The 25620-nt window shown below is 37.1% G+C and overlaps 1 protein-coding gene across 1 annotated transcript in view; it reads right to left on the reverse strand.

Annotated features, from left to right (window-relative positions):
• ttn.1 (titin, tandem duplicate 1) overlaps positions 1 to 25620 on the reverse strand; it is a 324448-nt gene that overhangs the window by 268570 nt on the left and 30258 nt on the right. Inside the window, 11 exon segments of the mRNA XM_059968782.1 lie at positions 917 to 1105; positions 7936 to 8061; positions 8487 to 8771; positions 10626 to 10857; positions 10981 to 11149; positions 16020 to 16161; positions 16266 to 16526; positions 16685 to 16945; positions 17070 to 17330; positions 18676 to 18939; positions 22372 to 22632. Coding sequence (XP_059824765.1) covers positions 917 to 1105; positions 7936 to 8061; positions 8487 to 8771; positions 10626 to 10857; positions 10981 to 11149; positions 16020 to 16161; positions 16266 to 16526; positions 16685 to 16945; positions 17070 to 17330; positions 18676 to 18939; positions 22372 to 22632 — 2451 coding nt within the window.

Genomic DNA, 25620 nt, shown 5'->3' on the forward strand with positions numbered 1-25620 from the left:
AAATAGTGATAAAATGTATTCATGGAAATGCTGTTTGCTTGACCTTACAACAATAGATGGTGCTTTTCCGATACCTTTTTAATTTGCTTTGCATGAATTCTGTCCAGCATGCAGTATACTTTGTAGAAATTGCTAAATCAATGATTATCATTGGTGACATTTTTCCTAATATTATCAAATTCTAGGTCTTCTCTTGGCACTGTCATATGTCCATTATGATGACTAGTTTCTGACGGATGTTAATAATAAAGAGACAAAATACCAACTTTAAAATAACTCTGGCTCTGTTTGCTCAAGTTATTTTAGGTGCATTTGACATGGATTATGAAAATGTTAACCTTTAATCCAATTTTGTTTAATAGCACTAAAACAAATTACTACAAGAGGAGACCTAGCTTTTAACTCAAGAAAATTCAAACAAAATGATTAAAACAATGTTTTATTGCTGTATATATTTAACAGTTATTACATATTAAGTTGTTTTAACAAAAAGGTTCTGCATATCCGAAACATGGTGATGTAATAGTGGAATTCCATGGTGTGCACAGCAGGTGGCCTCTGTTGTTTACCTTGGAAGTGGATGGAAGAACTGGCCATGAGAGATACTACAGATGTGGAAACAATGTGGCTGGGTGAGTTGCTTGATGAAGTCTACAATTGATGAAAAAGCTTCAAAAAATGGTAGGTACTAAAATAAGGTAGAATGGTGTTCAGCAACACAAGCACAAATACACATGCTTTCACAAGTGAACACTTGTGATGATAAGTAGAAATGAATGCCGCAGGCAATGATAAACATTACTGAATTAAAAAATCAACCACAGGCAGAAAAGTGTTTCAAAATTCTCATCAGCAAAACAGAAATGTAAATATGATGTAAGATGTAGCAAATTAAAGCAAAATAATCTTGAATTACCTTCCAGTTTTAACTCAGCAGTACATGAAACTTCTCCAGCAGAGTTGGATGCTACACATTTGTATGTTCCTTCATCTTCTGGGTAGGCTTCAGCAATTTCCAGTTGGTAAATGTCTTCAAACTGAACCATCTTGAAGAATCTTGACTGTTTGATCTCCTTTTGGTTACTATACCAGGTAACCTTTAGATCTACGTTTTGGAAAAAAATGCCATTTAATCAGCAATATAGTTACAAGCTGACCAAAGGTCCAAACCCATTTAACAAAGCTGATATAATTAAGTCAAATAATACAACTATATAACACTTACTATTTTTAATACAATGAGGCTGAAATTGAAATGAACTCCACTATAAAAACCAGTTATGCAGATGAACTGTTTACATTTAAGTGTGAGGACAGAAGACAAGACTCACTAAGGAGCTGCAGGAATCCATGGGTTAAGTGCTGAGTTAATAGAAGGAGGAACTCAAAAATGTGAGCTCAGTCGGCTGAGGACATAAGGCAATCCAAAGAAATAGAGCCATAGTTAAATTATTATTCAATGGGCATTAAGTACATAACCTGCTGTAAGAAGATTTTTTTACTAGTTACAAAAGAACGTAGAACTTAAATGCCCTCTGCGAATTAAAGGGGATGAAATCAACAAAGAGAAAAAGTGTTTTAATTATATAAAATAGAAATGGGTGGCTGTAGCAAAAGTAGGTCATTTGGAAGATGAGAAGGAGGGATTAATATTGGGTAATGTAGAAACGATTGAGGCTTTGAACGACTATATTGCATCAGTCTTCACTGTGAAGAACAAGTCTAACATGCGAAAAAGATACGTTATGATGTGATGGGAGGTGAGGACCTTGATACAATTGCAGTCACTAAAAAGGTAGTAATGAGCAAACCAATGAGTAAAGGTAGACTGATGGAATGCATAATGAAAGAAACTGCGGAAGTTTTAGTAGACGCGTTTGTGATAAACCTCTTGACTCTGGACAGGTCCTGCAGATTTGAAGACAGTAAATGCCACACCATGGTTTATAAAAGGGTGTAGGTAAAAGGTGAGTAACTGTAGGCCTGTTAATTTAAAGGCTATACAAAGGAAAAAAGCTTGAAGGGAGGAATAAGAAGTCATCTGGGTAGAAATGTACCGTAAGTAGCCCAAATGAATTCATGGAGAGCAGGTCCTCCATGACAAAATAACTGGTGTTCTTTGAGATTATAATAAGTGCAGTCCATACAGGGCAACAGGCTAACGTTATATACTTGGATTTCCAGAAGACATTCAATTAGATGCCACATGACAGACTTATCCTTAAGATAAGGATGCATGGAGTTAGGGGTAATGCAGTAGCATGGATAGAGGGTTAAATAGCTAAAAGAAGGTACAGAATTGGGATAAGTGGCTAATTCTCTGGTTGACCATCTACGATGAGCGGAATGCCACAGGGGTGGTGCTCAACCAACAAATGCTTACGATATGCATTAAAGATTTAGAGGAGTGGACTGTATGTAGCATATCTAAGTTTGCTGATGAAACTACAATGAGTGGAAAAGCAAATGGTACAGAGGATGCAGAGAGATATAGATGGATTAAATGACTGGGCTAGAGTCTGGCAGATAGAGTATAACACAGGTCATCCAGTTTGTAAGATAAAATAGAAAATCAGATTATTATTTAAATGGTGAAAGTTTGCTGTGGTGCAGAGGGACTTTGGTGTATATATCACAAAAAGTTGGTTTGGTGGTGCAACAGGTTATCAAGAAAGTAAATGGAATGTTGGCCATCATTACTAGAGGGATTGAGAGCAGGGAGTTTATGCTGCAACTCTGCAGGATAGTGGTGAGGCTGTACTTGGAGTACTGCATGCAGTTCTGGTCTCCTTACCTGAGGAAAAACATACTGGATTTTTGGCTATGTTGGTTCTGGAGATGAAGGTTTTAACCTATGAGGATTGATTGAGTTGCATGGAACGATACTCACTAAAATTCAGAACAATTAGAGTACATCTTAGAGAAACAGAAAATCATGAAAGGGATAGATAGGATAGAGGCAGAGAAGTTGTTTCCACTGGTAAGTGAGATTAGACTAGGGACAATAGCTTCAAGATTCAGGGGGAATAGATTAAGGACAGAAACTAGGAAACTACTTTTCCCAGAGAGTAGCGAATCTGTGGAAATGTCTGCCCAGGGAAGCAATTGAGACTACCTCATTAAATATATTTAAGACACAGTTAGATAGATTTTTGCATAACAGGGGAATTAAGGGTTATGGGGAAAAGGTAGGTACACGGAGCTGATTATGGCCACATCAGCTATGAACTGATTCAATGGCAGTGCAGGCTCAGCCCGTCACAAGGCCTACTCCAGCTCCTATTTCTCAAGTTGTTGTGTTCTAAATGGATAGTGCAAGATCAACATTCAAAGTTTCAATTTCCATTAAAAAGAAAGCAGTTGAAGCTGAAAATCTGAAATAATAACAGAAAAGGTTAAAAATTCATTTGGTGATCATTCTCATCAAATTCTGCACTTATATAAAGTGTAAACTCCTAAGTTTGGTATACTTTCATTGTGGAATGATGGTGAAGCACGGCTTTTCCCTGCTTCCCTGCTTCATTGGCATGGGAAAGCCTGTATCAATGAAGCATAATCTTATCTGCTTGTGGTGAGTATAAAAGCACTGTTTGAAGAAAAACTGATGATTTTTTTCCAATTGGCAATAGTAGTTACATAGTGCCATTAATGTCATAAAGAACCTGTTGTGTTTGCATTATTAAAACAAAACTGATACAGAAGCACAAAAGGAAATATCAGGACAAGAAAACTAAAATCTTTGTCAAAGAGCCTTTAAGAAGCATATTTGTGTAAAGAGAAATGGTAAGACAGAGGGATTTTGAGCAGGAATTTCAGATCTTAAGATAGCTGAAAATAAGGTACTCAAATTTGGAGGAGCAAACTGAACTCACAGAGGTCACAAGAAGGAAAGAGTGAAAATGTGGATGGATCTGAAAATAAGGGTAGGGATTTTGAAACTGAACTATCGCTGGATCAGAACCCAGATCAGCAAGTCAATAGGTGACGGCAAATGGAATTTGAAAATAGAGGTAATAATGTTCTGAGGAAGTTATTGACTAATGGTTTGCCATGTCTAAGTTATTGAAAATTTGTTGATCCTTGCAACAACAAATGCTTCGGAGGGTGAGTAAAGTCAGATGATTTTCTAGATGTGGGATTTTGATGATGCTGCAGCTAGATGTATGATTAATGTTTGGGGATAAATGTGAAACCAAGTCAAATAATGAGGGTGTTGGTGGTCATGGAACAGTACAGTAGTGATGACTCAAGAAAATTGATCTGACTTATTTAGTTAGAGGAAATTTTTCTACACATCATGTATATGTATCAAACAAGAGACCTGATAGAAAAAACTGAATGAATGAAGTAGCAAAATGTACAAGTCAACATTGAGGAAGGAAGTTTGGACAGTTGAGGAAGTAGGGAGTCTGCAGGAGTTAGACAGATTAGAAGAATGAGCAAAGAAGTGGCAGATGGAATACAGTGTAGGGAAGTTTATGTTCATGCACTTTGGTAGAAGGAAAAAAGGCTTAGACTATGTTCTAAACAGGAAGAAATTTCAGAAATTTGAGCTGCAAAAGGACTTGGGCATCCAAGTGCAGAATTGCCAAAAGATTGAGTCAGCAGTAAGGAAGGCAAATACAATGTTAGCATTAATTTCAAAAGGACTCAATATAAAAGCAAGGATGTAATGCTGAGGCCTTATAAGGCATTGGTCAGACCACATCTGGAGTTCAGTGAGCAGTTCTGGGCACTTTATCTAACAAAGGATATGCTGGCAGTGGAGATGGTCCAAAGGAGGTTCACAAAAATGATCCCAGGAATAAAAGGTTTAACGAATGAGGAATGTTTGATGGCTCTGGGCCTGTACTCTTGGGAGTTTAGATCAATGGCCGGGTGGGGAGGGGATCTCATTGAAATCTATCAAATATTGAAAGGCCAAGATAGCGTGGACATTGTGAAGATGTTTTCAATAGTGGGAGAGTCTACGACCAGAGGCAGCCTCAAAATACAAGGGCTCCCTTTAGAACAGAAATGAGAAGCAATGTCTTTAGCCAGAGGATGGTGAATCTGTGGAATTCATTGCCACAGTCATCTGTGGAGACCAAGTCATTGGATATGCCAGTTTTGAGGCATTCTAGAATGAAATGTGCATGATATATGGTAATTAGTTGATAAAATAAATCCACCACAAGGTAATAAGATTAGCATAGGGTTATGTTCTGACATGGATTAACAGTGAAACTTTAACACAACTGACAGATCATGAAACTTCATCTGATCTGAACTGGAGTAAATTTAGATTAATTAAAGTTCACAGGGTATATCACACATATGACAATCTCACTAATGTTTAAACTTTTGGGATCGCATTTAGGTTTCTTATTATCACTCCAATGCATTGCAGATCTCTTTTTTATTAGAAAGCATTGGGGGTGTATCACAACATTTAATAACAGCGCAAGATAATACTCTTACATAGCCTACAACATCCTGCAAAGGCACAGGTATGTGGCTTCCCACAAATATGTGAAAAACAGTAATCTGAATCTGCAAGCTACAAGATCAAAAAGGATCTATATATGGGTTCCCTGGAAAGAGGACATATTCTAGACTCCATATCAAATAATTATTGAATTGTCAGTTTGGTTTATAAGGGGAGTGGGATGAAATATGTAATCATAGCTGCTAAATCTTTTATATCTGAAAATAATCCAGAGAAGACCTGTTGAGTCCAGTTATGAACCCAATATTTTAGTGTTCCTTTAAGACAGCACCAATAGAATCCTACAACCCTTCCACATAGGAAAAGAAATGAATGTCCACCCAGCTGACAAATCTAGAACAATATATCGACGAAGTTGGGTATGATATAGACTCAATTAAACCTGAAGTCCAAACTAAAATTACCAAGTTATAAATTATCTGGATCTCATCAAGCATTTAATATGGAAACTAGATAAGAATAATACAGATGGATTACAAAATTATCAGAATTATCATAGTGGCAGGTGTTAGAAAATTTGGTTACGATAATTAAAATAAATTTGTGGATTAGATTTTAATTCATGTGTGAAGTTCATGGCTCAATTGATCATGGTGATCCATTTACTATATCTTACAATGACTGTAAAACAATGAAAAAATATTTCAAAAGCTAATGTAAAAGGTTCTTCTAGGTAAGAACAGGAAAAGATGATTATAAGTGGCTAATGCTATGAAGAATCAAAACATCAGTCATTTGGAGATTGATTTTTGGAGGCATTTGTCTTCAGCAAGAAATGCATTAACTTCTGATGAACCATAGGTTGGGTTTATAACTTGTCCCATCTATCTAAGGTATAAGAAATCATGTCTCTTATCAAAGCAGTTCTTAAAAATAGACACTGTAAACTAAGAAAACTACCAGAAGTGTAATTTTCTTTCACAAACAAGATTAACGCAAAGATATCATTAAAGTTATCTGCTGTTCTTCAAAGAAATTCTACAGTCTGATCGAATGTAGAATTTCCATAGAGTAAAAAAAAACTTCTTGAAGCACTAATAAACTCAGTCGTCTTCCCCACTAAAACAGCTTTGTTAATAAAATTAATGAAGCAGAATTAGTTGTATTAATTAGATTAAGACTGATGGATATAATGAACAGACTGGGACAACGATAAATATAGAGGCTTGTGTCTATAGTAGACACAGACAAGATTCTCTTATATTATAGAAGTTGGGCGTGGAGAAGTAGTTTGGAGGTAAACTTTGATAAAATGAAAACAACAGTTTGATTAACCTTTGCAGATGCAATCCAGTTACTTTAGTTGACCACTGAATATGCTGGATTTCTAATTGGAGCTAGAATTAATCTTATTACAGATTTCAATACAATTAAATGTCAAGACCTGTATTAGATAATTAGCACAGAAAGGCTTCAGTAATATATGGCATTTTTTAATGTTTGGAATATAATCCCACATCATTTTTTCTTCTAATAGTTTTGTTATGTTTACTTCACAGTGGTTTTAGTTTCAATAAACTTCTTTTAAAAAATTTCCTATTGTGTTGCTCTATGAGTCTGGGATAATAAACAGACTCGTGCTACAGTAAAACATACGATCAGTATGTTAAAGGGAGAAATAAAGAAAGATAGAAGATGCCTGTTGAATGGGAATAAAAATATCAATTTTTAGGTTTCTTGACTAATGTATTCTTCCAGAGAAGAGATGGTAGGGAAAGATGGGAGATTCTAGAGGAGAGGTAAGGGGCACCAACACTTTTTTATTGTCAATACCTAACCTAGTCTAGGTACCGAATGCTTTATATTTGCTCATTTGGCAAGTTGTGCTTTCTAGACCTTTTAAGTTTGTTGAGACTGGCACTTCAGCAGAATGATTATTGCCACTGCTGGCAATAAACATAAAGCACAAATTTTATAGCACCCATCTCAGTAATCACAAAGCAATGAAGAATGAAATCACCAGGAACAATGTACTTGAATTAAATTTGAGTCATTAATGAAGATTGCAAACTTCATAATATGGTAGGCAAAAGTGCTGGTTGTTTAGAGTTAAGTGGCGTTCATTGAAATAAGATCTATAATCATCTTAGAGCTGCAGCTGGGGATTACAATCAATGTTGGTCTTCTAGACCGAGAAGGAGTAAAAACAGACATTTCGACTCTCAATTATTAACCAGTAAACTATTTTAGCCTATGTCACTGCATAGATGATGAGTTAGCACAGGTAAAGCTTAGTTGTTATCATTAGTACATTAAATTAGTTGTTATCATCAGTATATTAAATCAGTACATTAAATTAGATCAGTACATCTAGCTCAAATATGTAAATTCAAATAGAAAAGTTTAAAAAACACTTTGGACACCAAACACAGCAAAAACACAATTCAGAATAAGCAAGGGGTAAACTAAAGTGAGACATAATGCTAAAATCTGAATTTACAGCATACCTGTTCCTGTGATACGGCACTGAAATTGAGCAGAATTTCCTTCACTGGTGGTAGTATCTTGGATTGGACTTATAATGACAGGTGGATAAACAGGTACTTCTACCTCAGGGGAAACGACTTCTGGAACTGAAAATACATAAATAAATTAATTGACATTAATCTCTGAGAAAGGTTATTTAAAAATGACAAGAGTGGTAAGTGCATAGACTATCATAGAGCACAGGTATAATTCAAAAAAATTAAAGGAGTAGTGATAACTATTACAATGATAAATTAAGCAAAATACAAAACTGTTACTTAGAGAAACATATGAATGGCATTTAGTCATCTGCAAAAGTACATAATAGTTATTAAACAAGAAAATCTATTTTCTTTCTTTTTTACTCAAAATATACTGCCATGTTTACTACTAATCATACATGCTAAATACCAATTTCATCTCCTCTTTCTGTGTGCTCCTCAGGACAGGCAGCATGTACTGTCTATAATCACAACAATTTCCTACGTACCATAGTACTAACATGAAAATATGCTGATAACTTTAGTTATACCTTCAACATCAAGTGAAGCACCACTAACAGCTACTCCAGCTTCATTTCTTGCTTCACAAGTGTAGGTGCCAGCATCTTCAGGGAATGTTTCAATCAGTAACAAGGTATATTGGTTCTCATCATGAAGTATCTTGCGTTTAAACCCTGAGGAAAGCTTTTGACCATCTTTGTACCAGGTTACTTCTAATTTTGGTGTGCCAACTATTATACCACAAAATCGAGCAGGTTCCCCTGCTTTCACAGCACAAGGTTCCAGTTCCACTGAAAAGGTTGGTGGTTCAAGAGCTAAAATGAGAAAGATCAACACTTAAGCAGTTCATTTCCACAAATAAGTCATTTTTATGGTCTACCTTCATAGATGCAATGCTGCCTGAAGCACATGCCATAATTAGAAAATGGTAAATGCTATTTTAAAAATATCAATTTACAATATTGAGTAACTGTGAATGAAAAGACTGACACAAAGAGATGCTTTCGGGGAATAGTTTTATTTACTACTAATACCTTATATTCAATGTCAGTTAACCACTTTTTTTTGCATTTCCTGAAACAAATTAAGATTTACTTGATATTAATGGCCCATAACTCAGTTTTGGCATGAGCACAAAACAGGGAAAGCAATGGCTAGCCCACTATGCTATCCACTTTTCCATTCTGTTGGCATCAATGGATAGGAACATCAAACAAATATAAATAGATTCACTAAAAGCCATTTTACCAACCCATTCTTGTCAAAGATGAATCAAGGAACTGAGGATGTTTTAAACACTTCTCACAGATTTTACAATAATATTAAAAAGGACCACAAAAGCACTATGCTCTGTCTGATGAGAAGCAATCATGATTGTCCCACAGAAATTTTCTTGATATTTCGACCTAATCTCATCAATGCTTTCCTTTCCCACACATCTTGGCTCTGTCAGAAGATTAATAATAAATACCTTTCTACTAAATTATCCTCAAGAATAAGAGTACAATACATGTAAATCTATTGCAAACCACAATTTATTATAATTATGATTAATTAAAATTATATTCTTCCTTTGACAAAAACAATGTCACAGCCAGCAATGTCTTGCCTTTTACTTAAATCTTCTTGCATAACTGTAATTCCATCATTTCTGCCTCAACATTACTTTCCTCCAACTAAGAAATCTACTTCCGGTTTCTTACTAAAATACCCTCACCTGTTTTGACCCTTGATAACTGCACTGACTGACTCTTTGTCCTGTGTCTTTCTTACCATTTCATTTTTCTCATAAATTCAACTGTTCTATTGTCAACCTTTTCCTCCACATAAATTTTCTAATCCATATACAGTGCAACTTCCTTAAAACTATTATGGCTGCCAAATCCTTGTGTGTTTTATCATTTCATAGACACTATCCCTTTCCTTCTCAGCCTGGAAAAATATCTCTCAGGTTACTTACATTTGCAATTTAAAGGTTAATTACCTCACTTTTCACTAGTTCATCTGCTGTGATTTCTTCCATTTTTGATATTCTGTCCCCATCTTTTCTCTCATCTATCAGGATTATCGTAAGTGTTAGGATTCCATCTCATTGATGACATCTGCTTCAGCCTATGCCCCTAGTTCTGTTCACTTGTTGTCAAAACCCTCAACCATTCTCTTACAACTTCAAAACATATCTATTCAATGCACTCCTGTTGGGCTCTCATTTTAATCACCGTAAACCATTAAGTGCAAAACTCTGTTGCTCTTTCTTTTGAAAACTCCCGGACCGTACAGCAGTCCCGTATATCTGATCCACATTGGCTCACTTATTCTATAAAGTTTCAATTCAATATTCCCACTTTTATTTCTTTATTTCATTTCATACACAACATTACAATCCCTTTTGATCCTTTCCACCAACTTCAAAACCACAAATGTTCTTCAACTCCATTCCCCTCAGCTCCATCCACTCACCATGTACTTCACTTAAAGTTCTGCTATTTCCCTCCTGAAGTTCTAAGCATCTCCATTTCCTACTATCATTTTTACATTCTCCTTATAAACTAAATCACTGAAAGATTGGCTGTTTAACATATTCTTATGTTTGATTAAAATAATCTCAACTTTATAGAGTTGAAAGCTATTGCGTTTTAGCAACAACTTATTGGTATGTCTTTACGCACCATTGATATACAGTGTCACTGAACTTCGATTCTTTCCAGCAACAAAGACATATTCTCCAGAATCAGAAACTCTTGTTTCAGTAATAGTCATGCGATGCACACGTCTTTGAACTATATATCTGTATCTTTCTTCAACTTGAAAGTTGATTTCAATTCCATCCTTTTGCCACTGAGCCTCAACATCATCTTCATTGACTTCAAATTCAATTACAGCTCGCTTTTTCTCAACAACCTAATTATGAAGAAATATTTTGTTAAAATTAAGTGTCAAATAAATGTCTGTCTGCATGCTCATTACCAGTTACTATTATACTATTATGGCTAAGGATTCTAAGTAAAAAGAAACTCATTATACCTGAATATTCGTGGCAACAGGTTTTGAAATCAAAATGTGTCGTGCTTCCACATACAAATTAGCAGTGGAAATACTTCCACCTGCTACAGCTGCATACTCGCCAGCATCAGACATTTTAGTAACAGGAATGGTGAGACGGTGGATAAATTTTTCATTATGAATCTTAATTCTGTAAGAAATGAAGTGAAATAGTAAGTTGAGCATTTTAGACTTAGCTTAGAAGTTGAGACTAAAGTGACTAAAAGTACAGCTTATGTTGGTGAGGTTAATTGATGATGTAGAAGCTCAATTAAGAGGAATGCTTGGAGTTTTGGGGTTTCCTAGACATATAAACTACTATAAAACATATTGTGAGACAAAAGTGCATTTCCACCTCAAACTAGATCTGCCTTATGCTCAGTTGGACAAATTAAGAAACTAGCAGGCCAACATAATGTTCTCTTAGAGAACTGCACCAGAGGAAGCCATGCAGCCCAGTATTTGTGCTTTCAGAGATAACAGAGCTATTTCCAGGCTGTGACAGCAGAGATATCTCCAGAGCAGTATTCCTTCTATGTAACCAGAGACCTGAGTTAGAATGTACCGACATAGGACAGAGGGCACAAGCATAGTATATTGTAAAAGTATATTGGGAGGCAATTCTGTACTCTTGATGCCTCAAATATGTGCAGGCGATGAGGACACTTAATTAATGGAACATAAGATAAACAGAGACCTTCTAGAGGATTGAGGTGACTGGTGATAATGGGCCTCTTGCTGGTACCATTGTCAGGATAACTGAACAAAGGGAGATGCTTCAGCTATAAGATCACTAAACACTAATGAAACACAGCAGTGTGCAGGCCATTTGATAATTATGTCAGGATGTCAGGAAGATGGCATCAGAAGCGACTGATCAAGGGCTTCTTGTTCTAGTGTTGGCTAAGAAATGACAACCGTAATTTGACAACGATGCTGTACCAAATGTGTATAAAAATGCTATGCGTAGAATATAGAATAGTGCAGCACTGGACAGGTAATTCGGACCATTATGTTGGCCCATTATGCCCTCCTCCTGTTTATCAGCCATATCCTTCCATTCCCTTCATATTCACATGCGTATCTAAAAGCTTCTTAAATATTAACAACCTGCCTGATTCACTACCCGTGATTACCCATTCCAGGCACCGGCAGCTCTGCATCAAAAACTTGCCCCTCACATCACCACTAAACACCTCCCCGCTAATCTTAAAAGCATATCCTCTAGTGTTTGATATTTCTAACCTGGGGTACAGTTTCTAATCATCTATCCTATCTATGCCTTTCATAATTTTAAAAAATCTCTATAATCTCTCCCCTCCACCTCTGATATTCTAGGGAAAGCAATCCAAGTCTGTCCAACCTGTCCTTATAGCTCATACACTCTAACCCAGGCAGCACCCAAGTAAAGCTTCTTTGAGCCTTTTCTACAACTGCCCCATCCTTGCTATAATGGAGCGACTAAAGCTGCACAATCCAAGTGTGGTCTTACTAAAGGTTTATATAGCTGCTCCATGACTTACTTACACTTACAGTCAATACTGCTACCAATGAAGACAAGCATGGCATGCCATACACCTTCTTTACCACTTTATCCACTGTGTAACCACTTTCAGTGAATAATAAGCCTGGACCCCAAGATTCCACTGTATCCCAGCTATTAAGTGTTCTCCCTATTGTCTGACCTCCCAAAGTGCAATACCTCACATTTGCTTGGATCAAACTTCATCTGCCATTTCTCTGCCCATGTCCGTACTTGATCTATATCTAACTGTATTCTTTGATAATTCTTTATACTACCCACAAACTTACCAATCTTGGTGCCATCCACAAACTTGTTAATACACCCATTTACACTTTTATCAGAATCATTTATATATACTGTTATGAATGTACCACAGCTCTGAGGGGCCAAAGGGGCGGGAGCAGCCCCCTCCTTCCGGAGAATCGCAAGAGCACTATTAATTCGGGTCTCGGACCCAGGCAAATGAGAGACACTGTATCGGTTTTGGCCATGGCTCTTAGAGACACCTGTGCTGAGGGCATGACCCTGCTACTTGACAGCTACCATGGATATGGACACCCTCGGGCAATGTGGGGGTGGGGATTGCATCACCCTACTTTGATGAACATCTACAACTCTGCAAGTCAAGATAAAAGGGGACTGCAGAAGGCGGTACCCCAGAGAGACGCACCAGAAGGACTCGATCGCTCAACAGTCCCGTGATAGCTGGAAGCCAGTCAAAAGCCACGTGCGCTCCGTAACTTCTCTGCCTGGGGAGCGGGTGGCTGATAATACCGAGAAGGACTTCGAACTAATAACAGGGAAACAACGCTCCCCTGATTCAACGGTGTTGCTTCGTCAAAGACCCAGGCAAGTTTTGTCGTTTCTCCTCACTCTCTCTGAAACACGTGAAACCCAGCGATTCCCCAAAAAGACTGAAACCTGCAGACTTCTGAGTGACTTTTATATTTCCAACGGACAATATATTATCCCCTAGACAACAGCCGAGATTATTTCTTAATGATGATTATTGCTATACCCGCGCTTTAGATTGAGTTTTGCCGATGTATATGTTCTGAGTGTTTGTATTAACCTTACTTTTGTGCCCCCCTTTATGAATAAAACCGTTCGAAAATAGTGCCATCAGACTCCAACGGACCTCTCTATCTTTGCTGGTGAGTTATCCAGTTACGGGATACATAACAATACATAAACAGAAATCCCAACACTGATCCTTATGGAACATCACTTGTCACAGACATCCAACCAGAATAACATCCTTCCACCTCTTCTTTGTCTTTTATAAGCAAACTTGTTCCGAATCCAAACTTGCAATTCACCCTTGATCCCATTATCTTCTGAATCAACCTACAATTAGGGACCTTGTCAAATACCTTAAAGTCCATGCATAACATCAACTGTTTTATCCTCATCAAGCATCTTTGACACCTCAAAAAACTTGGTCAAGTTTGTAAGGTATGACCTGGCCTGCGCAAAGCTATGCTGTCAGTCCCTTAGTATGCTATGCCTTGCCAAATGCATATGAATCCTACATCAGTATCTTCTATAATAGCTTCTTTAACACTGATGTCCCCATTTCTCTTTTGGAACAAAAACACAGCATTTGCTATCCTCCAGCCCGCCTGGACCTCACTTGCCACTGGTGAGGACACAAAGATCCTTGTCAACGACCTATTAATCTCCTCTCTTACTTCTTTCATTATTCTGAGATATATGTTATCAGGCTCTGGAGACTTTTCCATCTTAATGCTTTTCAGATAATTCAGCATTACCTCCTACTTAATCTCAAAAAGTCCCAGTACATTAGCATGTCTCACTCTGTTTTCACTATCCTCAAATTTCTTCTCCTAGGCAAATACTGCTGCAAAGTATTCACTCAGTACCTCAGCCACCTGCTCAAACTCAAAGCACAATTCCTTCTTTTATCCTTCAGTGGACCTAGCCCCCCTTAGATTTCCCCTTTTACTTAATCTAAAATGCCTTGGGCTTATCCTTGACCCTACTTGCCAAGGACATTACATGGCCTCTTTTGGTCTTCCTAGTCATATGCTTGAGCATGTTCCTGCTGTCTTTGTATTCCAGAAGAGCACAGTCTGATTTTAGCTTTTCCTTTTCCTTTCAAGGTAAATTTAGGATTTCTTGGGTCATCCAAGCTTCCATTTCCTAACCATCCTTGTTCTTCCTCCTTACCAGATCATGCCAATGCTGAACTCTAATCAGTTAGTCCTTAGGCAACTCCCATATGTCAGACATGGACTTATCTATTAGCAGCTGCTCCATATCAATGCTTCTTAGTTTATGCCCTGTCCTCTCAAAATGTGCCCTCCCCAATTTAGTACCTTCCAGTAATATCCAATTTTATCTTTACTCATAACTATTTTAAATAATGAGTTGTGGTCACTCTTCCCAAAATGTTCACCCACTATCTGATCTGTCACCAGGCCTGGCTCACTATGCAAAACTAGGTCCAGTATGTTCTTGTTTCCAGTACTCTTCTTGGATGCACTAAAGAAATCCACACCATCTAAATTTTTTGTATCAAGGAAGTTCCAATCAATACAGGGTAAGTTAAAGCCTCCCAGCATGACGATCCTGTTTTTTCTCCACCTTTCCATAATCTGTCTACGCATCTATTCCTCCACTTCTGTTGGGAGGACTATAATACAATCCTATCAGCATAATTATACCTGTCCTATTTCTGAACTCCACCCAAATTGCCTTCATGGATGAGCCCTCCAGTAGGTCCTCTGAGTAAGTTGTGACATTCTCCCTTACCAGTAGTGCAAACCCCCTACCTCTTCTATCCCCCTTCTCTATCACAAATTAAACAATGAAACCCAGGAATACTGAGTAGCCAGTCCTGTACCTCAGACATCTAATCTCAATAATGACAACAACATTGTAATTTCATGTACTGATCAGGATTCCTTACCGAGAATATTCCTGATGTTGAAATAAACACACTTTAGACCATCAGACACACCATTATTTAGGAAGCCACCTGATGAGGATATTGGTTGCCTACATATTTAGGTGCAACCCATTTTGTTTGTAAAGATCTGTACAGATTATTGTATATGCAACAGAATGTGCAAACTGTACAAGTGCAAACAGTGGCAAGCAGGTCTCCTTCCCTCTCTGTGTCTGTCTCTGTCACTCTCTCTCTCTTCCCACCCCCCTCCACTGTCTCTCTCTTTCTCTCCCTCTGTTTCTCCCTCCTTCCAACATGTGAAAATTATATCAATGCTGCTGACCAGGGAATGGATTTACATGAGTAATTGTCATTTAAATTGAGGATGGTGATTGGCAGCTGGAAGAATAGAGTGTTGGTGAGCCATTGTAGCAGCAATGTTGTGAGGAAGAATAAACAACAATGTTTTACAGAAGTTATGGATTTGAGGTTTACAGAGGGATGTAATAGGAGGCCATCAAGGGGTCTTGGAATAGCTGAATCTTGAAAATACAAAACAAAAATTTCCATAAGTTATTTACTAACCTGTCAGATGGTTGTATTTCCTCTCCATCTTTCAGCCATTGTATGGTAATGTTGGGTTCTGAAACTTCACACTCAAAGACTGCTTTCTTCTTTTCAGTGATTTTGATGTCTTTTATATGTTTTCTAAATTCAATTTGCCGAGCTACAGAGAAAACATGCTAATTAATACAGTGGACTATTGGTTAAACAGATTCAAACTTCTATAGTATCAAAACAGAATCATAAACAAATGATAGCAGTTATTACCGGTCACATATAAATTCGCTGCAGATGATGCTGATCCAGCAACAAAACTGTATTCAGCTGCATCACCAAAATGAACATTTCGAATTGAAAGTGTGTGTGTTGATTGTTTGGTCTTTAGTTGTGTTCTCTCAGTTGATTTGATCTCTTTACCATTCTTGAGCCACTTATAAGTAATACCTTCAAAATTCACTGTTACTTCAAAAGTAATTGTATCTTTCTCTTGTGCATTCATATCTTTCAACATAGATGTAATTAAAATAGCTGAAAAAAGAAAACCATGAGTTAGATAGCAATCCACTTGACATTCTAATTATCATTACCAATTTTAATCATTAGAACACTTCTAAAAGTTTACAAATGCGATAATTCAAAATTAACTCTGAACAATGGATACACAGACTTCAATGAGGAAATCTTACGTTTGACTGTCAGAGTAGCAGATACTTTGTCATTTCCACAGATAAAGGTATACTCTGCAGAGTCCTCATGGCTTGTGTTCATTATAATTAGCTGATGGAGTTTGCCTTGCACGACTATTTTGAACTTGTCACTCATTTCTATTTCTACACCATTTTTCAACCATGTAGCTGGGACATTGAAATGAGACACCTCACACTGAAAAGTTGCAGCTTTTGTCTCTGGGACCTCAATGCTCTTCATAGTCTTGGTGATATGTACAGCTTGAAATAAATTTAAAAGAAAATTAGCATACAAAAATGAGAGAATCTTTTGAAATTATGGATTTTAAAATGTTGTATTCAATTTGTTCTTTGGTGATCTAACAAAATATATTTACACACTTACATTCAACATAAAGTTTGGCTTTACATTCCAGTTGCCCAATAATGGCTGAGTACTCGCCAACTTGTGCTGGGGTGATATTCTCCAATATTAGCTTGTGAACTTTTCTCTCTGAAACTACTTTACATTTGTTACTTGGCTTAAGTTCGACATTGTTGAACATCCATTTTATTGGCATGTTGTCATGTGACACACTCAATTCAAAAGTAGCAGTAGAATTTTCCATGGCTGTAATATCTTTAGGTTTCTTAATGATCTTGACAACTAACAAAACAAAACCAGAGTGTTATTTAATGTCTAACCATTCAGATAAATGTTTTAGCTTCAATCAAAATACTAACATGAAGAAAAGTCACATATATTTTAATAACTTCAGATATGCAATGTAAATAGAAATAATTTTAATTAATGATTCTGAATGAAATAAGTCATGCAATAATTTATTATTTTTAATCCTATTATCTTCAATTTTAATTGTATTCACATTAGAGAGGCACTAGATGATGCACTTCCACACAGCCTCAAAGAACTAGGCTTGATTCTAACCTCTGGTAATGTATGAAGTTTGCAGATCACATGGACTTTTCCTAGATACTCCCATTTCCTCTCACATCCTAGTCATGCCAGTTGTTAGGTTAGAAACATAGAAAATAGGTGCAGGAGTAGGTCATTCATCCTTTCGATCCTGCACTGCCATTCAGTATGATCATGGCTGATCATCCAACTCAGAACCCTGTACCTGCTTTCTCTCCATACCCCCTGATCCCTTTAGCCACAAGGGCCATATCTAACTTCCTCTTAAATATAGCCAATGAACCGGCCTCAACTGTCTCCTGTGGCAGAGAATTCCACAGATTCACCACTCTTTGTGTGAAGAAGTTTTTCCTTATATCGGTCCTAAAAGGCTTCCCCTTTATCCTTAAACTGTGACCCCTCATTCTGGACTTCCCCAACATCGGAAACAATCTTCCTGCATCTAGCCTGTCCAATTCCTTTAGAATTTTATACGTTTCAATAAGGTCCCCCCTCAATCTTCTAAATTCCAGTGAGTATAAGCCTAGTTGATCCAGTCTTTCTTCATATGAAAGTCCTGCCATCCCAGGAATCAATCTGGTGAACATTCTCTGTACTCCCTCTATGGCAAGAATGTCTTTCCTCAGATTAGGGGACCAAAACTTCACACAATATTCTTGGTTAGTTGGCTACTCTAAATTGCCACTAGTGCAACTAGATGAAAGGGTCATTCATGGTGTTTCAATGAACACGTGTGAGGGAATATGTCACAGGAGGTAAATAGAGGAATGCGACTGATAAAATCACTGCGAGAGTTACCCTAAGTTAAGAGAATATACTATGATATAAAAATTGTTGAGCTGATACTCAAAGCTACATCAATAGGTTGCATATGTATATTTTAATTAACAAGCCAAGACTTTAGCTTGGCAAATCTATATTATTGTGCAAGACTCCCAAAACATATTTACAGTACATGATATAAGCATTCACTAACATCTTTAGGCATATTGTTGTAAATACAACATTTAATAATTGCTTGATTCAATACAATGAGTAAGCCATGAAAAAAAATAACATTTCATTCATTACTTACCTTCTACATGAAGTCTGGCATTTGCTGACACTCTGCCAAGTTTGAAGTTGTACACAGATTCATCTGAAACAACACACTTCTTGATTTTAAGTGTATGTAGAGTCCCATCTACTGTAATCTCATACTTGTCACTTGGTATGATTTCTTCCCCATTTTTAATCCATTGGGCTCCAGTAACATTAGCATGTGTAAGCTCCAAAGTAAAGACTGCTTCATGGGTTTCAGTGACAGTCAGATTTTTCAAGGTCTTCTTTATCTTCACGGCTTTATAAAGAAAATTTTGAAAATATTTGTTTACAATAAAACTTTAGTAACCGTTAATTGACCAGGAATAACTAAAGGAGAGGGAAGTGTTAATAAATTCTTTTGTAAGATTTATTGCTGCTATTTAAGTGAAACAAAAGATGTTGAAAACACCCAGAGGTTAGAAAGCATTTGTGAAAGAAAAATACAGTTAATATCATTTATCATTTTAGGTCCGTTATGTTTCCAAGGAATTGCGCAAAAGAGTGAAAGTTAGTTTTAAATTATAGAGAAAGTAGGGAGAGATAAAGAGGACAAATAAAAGATCTGTGATAGGGTGAGGGGATAGCCTGAGGAGGTCCTCTGGTTAAATTGGTTATTGGGAACTGTTGGTGGATAATATTTAATGTGTTGCAGATCTCAAGACTGTGAGACATACCCAGCAGGACTGAATATGCTAATTGAAAGAGAGAAACTGAGCCAATGACTTAAATGGATGATTTACAGGAGAAATAGACAGCTCTGATATGCATGGAGGAAGTGTTACCTGAAGATGGAGAATTCTATATAGCACATGAAAGGCTGCAACATGCCTGAAGTGAAGATGATGCTCAAGATCATGTTGGGCCTAAGTATGACAGTGTAAGACACAGGAGATAAAACAAAGATATGGGCGCCACAGGAGTGTGATGGATAGCTCAATGCTGTTACAGCTCAGGGCATCAGAGTTCAGAATGCAATTTCAGGGTCCTCTGTAAGGAGTTGATCCCCTTGGAATTCATGTGTTTTCTTCAGGTGCTTCGGTTTCTTCCCACAGTCCGAAATTCATACTGGTTGGTAGGATAATTGCTCACTGTAGATCACCCCATGATTAGTCTAAGGTCAAATTGGGGATAGCTGGGTGGTATGGCTCAAAGGGCCTATTCCATGCTGTATCTCAATCAATCCATCAATAAATCAATAAAAAAGTGAGCATGGAATGGCATGAAGAAATAAAGTAGCAGGCAACTGGAAGCTCGAGGTTGTTCCTGGAGAGTTAACACAGATGGTCCACAAAACAGTCAACCAATCTGCATTCGGATTCTCCAACATAAACCAGATTACATAATGAAAACTGAATTCAGTAAACTAGATTGGAAGAAGAGGAAGTGAATTGGCAAGACCTGCAAGATTGTTTGGGTGGTGGGAAGTGAAGAAATAAAACAACTGGTGTTCCACACTGGTGCTTCTGAATTGTCTACCTTCTATTTGAAGCATGGCTTCTCCTCAGCCACTGAAAAAAGAACGCTTGACCACACCTCAACAAAAGCTCACACCTTTCCTTATACCTCCTATCCTCCTGAACAGAGCAAAACAAAGAAACAAAGATCCTCTAATCCTTGCCTTCTACCTCTCTAGCCTCCATATTCTATCAATCATCCTTTATAATTTTTGACTGTTCCAACGTGATTCTAGAACCATGTACCGTATATCTTTAGCAATACACACAAAGTGCTGGAGGAACTCAGCAGTCCAGGCAAGATCTATGGAAAGTAGTAAGCAGTCGACGTTTTGTGCCAGGACCCTGCATCAGTGAAGGGCCTGAAACAATGACTATTTGCTCTTTTCCAAAGAAGCTGCCTGGCCTGCTGAATTTCTCCAGTGTTGTGTGTATGTTGCTTTGGATTTCCAGTATCTGCAGATTTTCTTGTGCTTGTGATACTGTGTATCTTCCTCTCACTTGTTTGGCAACTTACTGGTCTGCTCATCCATCCCCACTAGGCACTCCCTTGCTTTCCTTTGTAACCATATAGGAGATGCAGAATCTGGTCTTTCACTTGCACCCTCCCCACCATCCAGGGATCTATCAATCATTCCATGCAAAGCGGCAATTCACTTACATTTCTTCCATACTAGTGTACTGTGTTGGCAATGTGGTCAACTCTACACTGGAAGAGGCAAATGCAGATTGGTTGACAGCTTTGCAGAACCTTTCCATTCAACCTACAGAGGCAAATATGAGTATCCTGTTGCCTGCTACATTAATTTGGCAACTAAAAGCAATCTGGCATTTCTGTCAGTGGCTTCCTGCACTGTTATAGAAAGGCAAAATGCAAGCTTGAGGAAGAACACCTCACCTTCTGACAGAGCACATTGTAACCTGCAAGACTTGGTATCAAATTCTCCACCTTCAGGTAGCTCATGTTCTTTATCTGCTTCAGAACTATTTCTACTAGAAGTCATCTCTGATCATTGATTTTAGATTTATCAATAACACATTTAGTATTATCCATTATACATTACCCATTAACACAGCCTGTCGTGCTGGATCACAGCCATACTGTTTGCAAAACATCATGATTCTTTGTTAATAACATCATCCTCCATCTTCCCCATTAATACAGGGTGCTTCTACAATGTATTCTTGTGGTAACTTTTGCATCATCTTATCATAGATGTTCTATTTATCCTATGCATCCCTCCCTGCAACTTGAAATTTATTTTCTATTTTTCCCTGTTCTGAAGAGCTCAAATGGTATTAGCCCCAGAATATTCAAAGTTCAGATTACGTTTATTATCAAAGTATATATAAATTATATAACTTTGAGATTCATCTGCGTACAGTCACAAATCAAGAAACCTGAAAGAACCCAAATGAAAAATACTCAGAGGGCAATACTCCAAAATTAACATTAATGAGGAATAAAGACTTCCTTTAAATGTATTTCTTTACTTTCTCCTAGCAACACATCCTGCTTTATGGATCTTCTTTACATACCCAATCATCTCAAATGGATATCCTGACTAACAATTGACATCTGGGAGCAAGTGATTTCTACAAAACATCTGACTGACACAAAGGCTTGCAACACCACATAATATCTTGTTAAGAAAGAAGGTTTTTAGAGCTTTAAAGACCTCTGAAGGCAACAAAAAAGGGTAAGTCAAATAGTAACTAATTTAAAAGTGATAATTAATCATTTTAAACACAATTTCCTGTTACAGAATGCTTGCTCAAATGTACAACATTTAATTAGCCAGCACATTCTCTAAAATGGCAGACAGAGCCAAATGAGTGTTGTGTGCTGACCGAGATCATGAGTTAGATATGCTGCATTCTTCATGTGAGCATTAGTTATGAGGGCTAACACCCTCAGTAATATACTTTCCAGTATGGCTTAGGCCTCAGATATATGCACCTGCATTAATTACCATTTGTAGCAATTCAACATCTGCAGTAATCCAAAACTACACATTTCATAGCTAAATTTTACATTAGCTGTTGTACTTTGTGATATAAATTAGATAATATAATTAAATTTTTAACTCTAATTCACCACCAATTTTCAATTAGTGAGTTCTCCTAATGACAAACTTTATTTTCTATTAACTGTTATGTTATATGCAAATTACATTACTTTTTATGATTATTAGATATACATAAAATATGAATGATTGGGGTAGAATCCTGACCTTCAACTTTAAGTTTTGCAGAGGTCTTGGAACTTGCAACTTGATATGAGTATTCAGCTGCATCTTCTGTTTTAGTGACCTCAAAAATGAGACGTCGAGTGACTCCATCTACTTCACTTCGGATGATATCACTTAAGTTCATTGGTTTTCCATCCTTTAACCATATGCCTTCAGAGAGTTCATTAGCAACTGCACACTCAAAAACTGCTTGCTGTGATTCAGCAACAGTGAGGTCCTTAAGTGGTCTGCTGATGGCACCACCTGTAGATGTTCAAAATTATGGGGAAAAAATTAAACAAATAAAGCCAAACAAAACTACACAAAATGTAACCATTATTCATACACAACTATACTTGTTGCAATGAAAGTTAACAAAAAGAAATTCAGTTAGAAAATTATATCACTCAACTTTTTAAAGGGGGGAGGCAGAAGAAAGGAAATTATGGGCCAATTAGCCTGACTTCAGTAGTTAGAATGATGTTTCAGGATACTTGAAGGCACATGATAAAATAGGCCAAAGTCAGCTTGGTTTCCTTAAGGGGAAATCTTGCTTGACAAATCTTTTGGAATTCTTTGAGGAAATAACAGGCAGGAAAGACAAAGGAGAGTCAGTGGAAGTTGTTTACTTGGATTTTTAGAAGGCCTTGGATAAGGTGCTGCACATGAGGCTGCTTAATAAAATAAAAGTCCATGATATTACAGAAAAGATACTAGGATGGATAGAAGATTGACTGACTGGCAGGAGACTAAGAGTGGGAATAAAGGGGCTATTCTGGTTGGCTGCTGGTGACTAGTGGTGCTCACCAGGGATCGGTATTGGGACTGCTCTTTTCATGTTATGTCAATGATTTGGATGATCACATTGATAGATTTGTGACCAAGTGTGTGGCTGATATATGGGGCAGGTAGTGTTGAGGTAGCAGCTAGTCTGCAGAAGGACTTAGACAGATTGGGAGAATGGGCAAAGAAGTGGCAGATGGAATACAGTGTATGGAAGTGTGTGGTCATGCACATTGGTAGAAGGAATAAATGCATAGACCATTTTCTGAATGGGAGAAAATTCAAAAATCAGAGTGCAAAGGGACTTGGGAGTTCTCATGCAAGATTCCCTAAAGGTAACTTGCAGGTTGAATTGGTGGTAAGAAGGCAAATAAAATGTTAGCATTCATTTATGGCTGCAGCTTTATAAGGCATTCACCAGACCACACTTGGGAGTATTATGAGCAGTTTTGGATCCCTTATCTACTAAAGGATGTGTTGGCATTGGAGAGGGTCAGAGAAAGTTCACAAGAATCATTCTGAGAATGAAAGGGTTAACATATGAGGAGCATTTGATGGCTCTGGGGAAAAATGAGGGGAGATTTCATTGAAACCTATTGAATATGGAAAGGCTTAGATGGAGTGGATGTGGAGAGGATGTTTCCTATAGTGGGGAAGTTTAGGACCAGGAGCACAGCCTCAGAATAGAGAGCTATTTATTTAGAACTGAGGTGAGGAGGAATTTCTTTAGCCAGCAGGTAGTGAATCTGTGAAATTTGTTACTATAGACAGCTGTGGAGGCCAAGTCATTGGTGTATTTAAAGCAGAGGTTGATAGGTTCTTGCCTAACCTAAAAGGCTATGGGTGAAGGCAGGAGAATGGGGTTGAGAAGGATAATAAATCAGCCATGATGGAAGGGTGAAGCAGATTCAATGGGATGAATGGCCTAATTCTGTTCTGATGTCTTATGCTTCTATGTCTATTTTCAACCTCACTGAAAAAGATATTTTGTCATTCCTCCGCTGGTTTTGATATAAACAATGATACTACTTCTTCTCAAATGCTCTTAGAAAATAAACGACTAAATTAACTACCCTTGCTTGGTTCAGTATCTCCCATTGCAATGGCTTCTCAAAAAGTCCAGTGAACTAATATCACTACTTGTTATTTTCTTCTCCGAGCTGGTCATCAAGGAAACCAGCTTATCTCAACTTCTCCAATATTTCTCCTCATCTCTTCTGATTCTCTCCTGTCAGAGTGCTTACAAATGTCAATTCTTTGATGAGTTTCAACTCTTTGTAACTTAATACTGAGAAAGTCAATCCAGCTCAACAGTTCTGGTACTGATTCCAACTCATTTCCCAGTTAATACTGAAGCACAATGTTTGCCAGCTTGATGCTTCATTTTATACTGCAGTTAAAATTGAGACCACTGGCATTGAATATGCCTCTATCTCAATCCCAGCACTTATGCTGAAATCTGTGGCTTTCTACCTTGTGTTCTCATTCTCTATCTTCCAGAAATTTACAGTTCACTGAATATTTCTCATATCCTGTCATATAATAAGTGTCATTTTCCTCATTACTTTTGGTTTCACTTGCTGAGTTGGCTTCACAGTTATCAACATTGATTTTAAAATCCTTGTAGCTTTCTATCCCTCAATAACTACGTTTAATTCCATTTCTAGATCTGTAACAGATTCATAACAGTTGAACAATCCATGGGTAAATATGTAATTATTAAGAGACTTCCAGAAAAAGAAGCAAAATGGAGTACTTTGTAGGCTAAAAATATTTCCATTTCCTTTCTGTTGTCTTTTAACCTGAATGTGAAAGTATACTTGTCTTTGTCAACACTAAAAATTCCAATTCATTAACAGTTATACTGTTGAAATGAATTTTATCTTAACAAATTTGAAAAAACTAGATTGCCTTGAAAATTAGATCCCCAAAAATCTGTTGTTAATTAACAATTTCCTTTGAAGTGCATTATGCTTTAAGATATATTGTGCAATAAAGTATATATGGAAAGGACTTAAGTAAATGATTTTGTTGACAAATTTGCTTTTTTTTTGGGAATATGGATTGCATTGTGCCATACAACATTTTTATATATTGAATAAAAGTTTAAGTTAGATTGTCTAAAAAAGGAAGAAATGTAGAAAATGTAGAATTATTCAGTATCTATGACCTGTTGTTTCTATTCCAAGAAGTAACAAAACAGGGACTTGGGAGAATAAAAAATATATACTGTAACTTATTAAATCAGATACACAAAAGATATTTCAGGTTTGCTCAAAATGTATCTTAGAGTTTGAGGAAAAATAATAGTGGTGGTGAAAGGAATATAAGATGGGAACAGATTTCAGGAGAAAGGAAATAGAACCCTGAAATGGAAACATTGAGAGGGATAATCTGTGGATTTTACTAGAACTTGAATTTCTTCAATGTGGGAGTGATTTGCTCTCAGATGTAAAAGTTTCATTAGAC

This window comes from Hypanus sabinus, chromosome 4, assembly GCF_030144855.1.
Source record: "Hypanus sabinus isolate sHypSab1 chromosome 4, sHypSab1.hap1, whole genome shotgun sequence".
Classification (NCBI taxonomy): domain Eukaryota; kingdom Metazoa; phylum Chordata; class Chondrichthyes; order Myliobatiformes; family Dasyatidae; genus Hypanus; species Hypanus sabinus.